The sequence below is a fragment of the Microtus ochrogaster genome, linkage group LG2 (assembly GCF_000317375.1).
Source record: "Microtus ochrogaster isolate Prairie Vole_2 linkage group LG2, MicOch1.0, whole genome shotgun sequence".
Lineage (NCBI taxonomy): Eukaryota > Metazoa > Chordata > Mammalia > Rodentia > Cricetidae > Microtus > Microtus ochrogaster.
In genome coordinates, this window is record NC_022028.1 from 35,564,112 (window position 1) to 35,568,462 (window position 4,351).

The following is a 4,351-nucleotide window of genomic DNA, read 5'->3' on the forward strand; positions in this document are numbered from 1 at the left end:
TCTCTGTAGCTTTGAAGCCTGTCCTGGAACTCCCTTTGTAGACCAGGCTGGCCTCGAACTCACAGAGATCCGCCTGCCTCTGCCACCTGAGTGCTGGGATTACAGGTGTGCGCCACCACCGCCCGGCCTATCTATCTATTTTTATTACAGGGTCATTTTACATAGCCCTGTTCTGAAACTCACTATGTAGATCATGCTGGCCTTGAACTCACAGAGATCCACCTGCTTCTGCCTTTCCAGTACTGGAATTACAGGTGTGTGCCACCATGTCCATCTCAGTGGTAAACCTTATATTTTATGTTAGTAACGCTTATTTATATGACTTAGATAAATGATGCAGTTTAACTATGATATAGAAATTACCGTTTCTGTTGTGGGCTGGAGAAATGGCTCAAAGGTTGGAAGCACTTTTTGTTCTTGTAGAGACCTGGGTTCAGTTCTCAGCACCCACACAGTGGTGCTAATGGTCATTTATGGCTCCAGTTCCAGGGGATCTAATACCCTCTTTTGAGCTTTATGGGCACCTGTTGCTCATGTAATGCATACAGACATGTAGACAAAACAGTTGTATACATGAAATAAAATAAAGAAATTGGAGCTGGAGAGATAATTCAACAGTTAAGAGCATTGGCTGATCATCCAGAGGACCCAGGTTCAATTCCCAGCACCCACATGGCAGCTCACAACTGTTTGTAACTCGAGTTCCAGGGGTTCTGACACCTTCACACAGACATATACACAGGCAACACACCAATGCACATTTTAAAAAAAGCTTCATCATCGGTCTCTTAGAAACAAAAAAATAATAAACTGTTAAAAATAAATAAATTACCACTTGTGGTCAGGCCTGATGGTACACACTAATAATTCCAGCACTTGAGAGGTGGAGGCAGGAGGATCAGGACTCAAGGTCATTCCTGGCTGTGTAGTGTGTTTGGGGTCAGCCTGGGTTATAGGAGACTCTCTAAGAAAACAAAGCAAAACTGGGTGGTGGTGGTGCGCGCCTTTAATCCCAGCACTCGGGAGGCAGAGGCAGGTGGATCTCTGTGAGTTCGAGGCCAGCCTGGACTACAAGAGCTAGTTCCAGGACAGGAACCAAAAGCTATGAAGAAACCCTGTCTCAAAAAATCAAAAAAAAAAAAAAAAAAAAGCAAAACACTCATGAAATTATATAATTCCTCAGAATTTCATTATGAGTGATGGTTTAGTAATGTCTGTCTGTGTTTTCTATGAAAATTTGAATTTAGATATGTTTATTGGAGGAGAGAGCATTGAGACATACTGTTCTTCAGGTTGGCCTTGAGTATGCTTATGTTGAGGTTACAGTTAGGAAAAAGGACGAAACAGGGTCCAGCTGGTGGCATGTGTCTTTAATCCTATATTCAGAAGGCAGAGGCAGGCAGATCTCTGTGAACTGCAGGCCAGCTGGAGCTATATAGTGAGACCCCATCATAAAACAACACACACACAGATAACCACACACAACAACAACAACAAAAAAAAATGAGGGTCGGCACGAGAGTGTAGTGGGTCAGATGCTTATTGTTTAAGCCTATTGACTCAAGTTTGATCCCCAGAGCCCATATAAATATGGAAGGAGGGAACTGGCTCCTCAGAGTTGTCTTCTGATCTCCACACATGCACTGTGACATCAACACACCAGTGTGTACACCTTCTCGAGCACAAACACAATGGCAAACACGTACACACTAACAGAAAAAGGAGAACAAAACAAAAACAGTTAAGAAAGCTTACAGATGTGAGCCACGTGCCAGGCTCGAAGTTATAGTTTTCCAGACTTTAATAGTGTTTTTCCTCTAACCTCTTTCCATGAATAGGGGTACTCTCTACACTGCGCGCCGTTCCCCAGAAAGAAGGATACCTTGGACTGTATAAAGGAAACGGTGCGATGATGATTCGAATCTTTCCCTATGGTGCAATCCAGTTCATGGCCTTTGAGCATTACAAAACGGTAGTTGGGTTCTTCTATTTCATCTCTTTAAATATTATGTTTAATATCAGACATTTGTTTTCATTTGTGTGTGTGTGTGTGTGTGTGTGTGTGTGTGTGTGTGTGTGTACACATGCAAGTCAGAGAACATGCATGGAAGTCCTTCAGTCATGCGGGTCCCATGGTTTGGACTCAGGTTATCAGGCTTGGTGGCAAATGCCTTTACTGGTGAGCCATCTTGTAGGCCTTATATCCTTCATTGTTTTGAAACAGTATCTTCATGTAAAACACAGGCTGGGTTTGATGGTCATTTGCTTCTGCCGCCCACATCCAGGGATTCCACGGTCTGTCACTGTGCTCTGCATTGGAATTTTGTCTAGTGTTAGGGATTGCGGCTAGGACCTTGTGCCTGCTGCTGCTGGTAAAGCCTGGGTGTGGAGAATCAAGTGCAGGCTTTTACGCTTGTGTGCAATCACTTCCCAGCTGAGCATCTTCTCATTTCCCGTTTGTTTTGAGAGGGGCCTGGAATTTACTGTGTAGTCAGCGTTGGCTCTGAACTCCTGGTCTTCCCTCCTCTATCTCTCAAGTGCTGGAATTGTAAGTGTGTACCACCATGCCCAACTCAAAAGCATCTCTCAAAAAGGTATATGTAGGGTGAGTGCAGTGGCTCAGGGGGTAAGGGTAGCTTTTGCCTAGCAACCTAAATTCAGTCCCAGGATCCACTTAGTGGATAGCTGACTCCTTCCAGTTTTCCCCTAAAGTCCATGAATGTGCACAATCATACACACACACACACACACACACACACACACACACACACACACTAAAACTTACAGAAGTTCTGCCTGCCTCTGCTTCCTGAGTGCTGGGATTAAAGGGTGTGCCACCACCACCCAACTAAAACTGATTTTCAGAAAATTAAAAAAAAATTTTTATTTCATGTGTCCAAGTGTTTTGTCTTCGTGTGTGTGTGTGTGTGTGTGTGTGTGTGTGTGTGTGTGTGTGTGTACTGTAAATGTCTGGTGCCTATAGTAGCCAGAAGAGGGTGCTGTATTCCCTGGGACTGCAGTTATGGTCAGTTATGAGCCACCTTGTGGGTAGTGGGAAGAGAATCCAAGTTGTCTGCGAGAGCAGCAAATGCTCTTGACCTCTGAGCCATCTCTTTGGCTCTTCTAACTTCAACACATAAAATAGAATCTCATTTAATTCAGTGTTTTTGGTTTCTAGTTCATTACTACAAAGCTGGGAGTTTCTGGTCATGTACACAGATTAATGGCTGGATCCATGGCAGGTAAGATAAATAGGTGTAATTTATATTTGGTAAGTAAGTTTTCTTTGTTTTAAAGTGCTTAATTTTGGTGGTTAGAGAGATAACTAAGCAATTAGGAGTACTTGCTCCTCTTTTAAAAAGTAGATTTATTCCAATATATTTATTCCTTTTTTTTGACATACAGTCTCACTATGTAATCCTGGCTGGTCTGTATTTAAATATTTATTTATTTTTAAATTTTATTTATTTCTATTCTATGAGCATTGGTGTTTTGCCTGAATGTATGTCTATATGAAGGTTTCAATCCCCTGAACTGGAGTTACAGACAGTTGTGAGTTGCCATGTGGGTGCTGGGAATTGAACCTGTGTCCTCTGGAAGAGCTGCCAGTGCTCTTAACTACTGAACCATCTCCCCAGCCCCTTAAATATTTATTTTTATTTGTGTGTGTGTGTGTGTGTGTACACCTGCCCATGGAAGCCAGAAGAGGATGCTGGATCCTTTGGAGCTGGAGTTATTGGCTGTATGGGCTGCCCCACATGTTTGCTGGGAACTGAACTGAGGTCTTCTGGAGGAGTAGTATGTACTCTTAACTACCACACCGTCTCTCCAGCCCCATTTTTGCTCTCGCAGAGGACCAGAGTTAGGTTGGTTCCTAGCTTTCACTTCAGGTGGTTCACAGTTTCTGGTGACCTAGCTCCATAAGGATCTGATGCCTCTGACCTCCATGGGCATCTGCACTCTCTTGCACATACCCACATACAGGCAGACAGACAGACACTGTTGTTCTTTTTAAAAATGCTGCAAGATCCCCAGCTGCAGTAGGCAGCAGAAATGCTGTAGGTCCCAAATGGTGGCGGCAGGCCATGTGGTGGCAGGCAGCAGGCTCTGGGAGCAGCCAGTCCCAGGCAGAAATGGCTGCTGGTCCCAGAGCAGCGGCCCGAGCGGTGGTGGTGGTGGCGGGCCATGTGGCAGCAGACAGTGGGCCCCAGGCAGAGACGGCTGCTGGTCCCCGAGCAATGGCTGGTTCCAGGCAGGGAGACACATGGCGGGTAGGCAGAAGACAGAAACATGGATAGACACGACATGTAGGGTGAGGTTGAATGTTTATTCAGGGGGTTATGGAGGAGGA

General features: G+C 44.7%; 1 protein-coding gene across 1 annotated transcript in view; it reads left to right on the plus strand.

Moving 5' to 3' along the window:
- Positions 1-4,351, plus strand: part of Slc25a16 (solute carrier family 25 member 16) — a 28,273-nt gene that overhangs the window by 5,498 nt on the left and 18,424 nt on the right. The window contains exons 3-4 of the mRNA XM_026785745.1: positions 1,839-1,972; positions 3,179-3,242. Coding sequence (XP_026641546.1) covers positions 1,910-1,972; positions 3,179-3,242 — 127 coding nt within the window. The 5' untranslated portion in view covers positions 1,839-1,909. The remainder of the gene's footprint in view (positions 1-1,838; positions 1,973-3,178; positions 3,243-4,351) is intronic.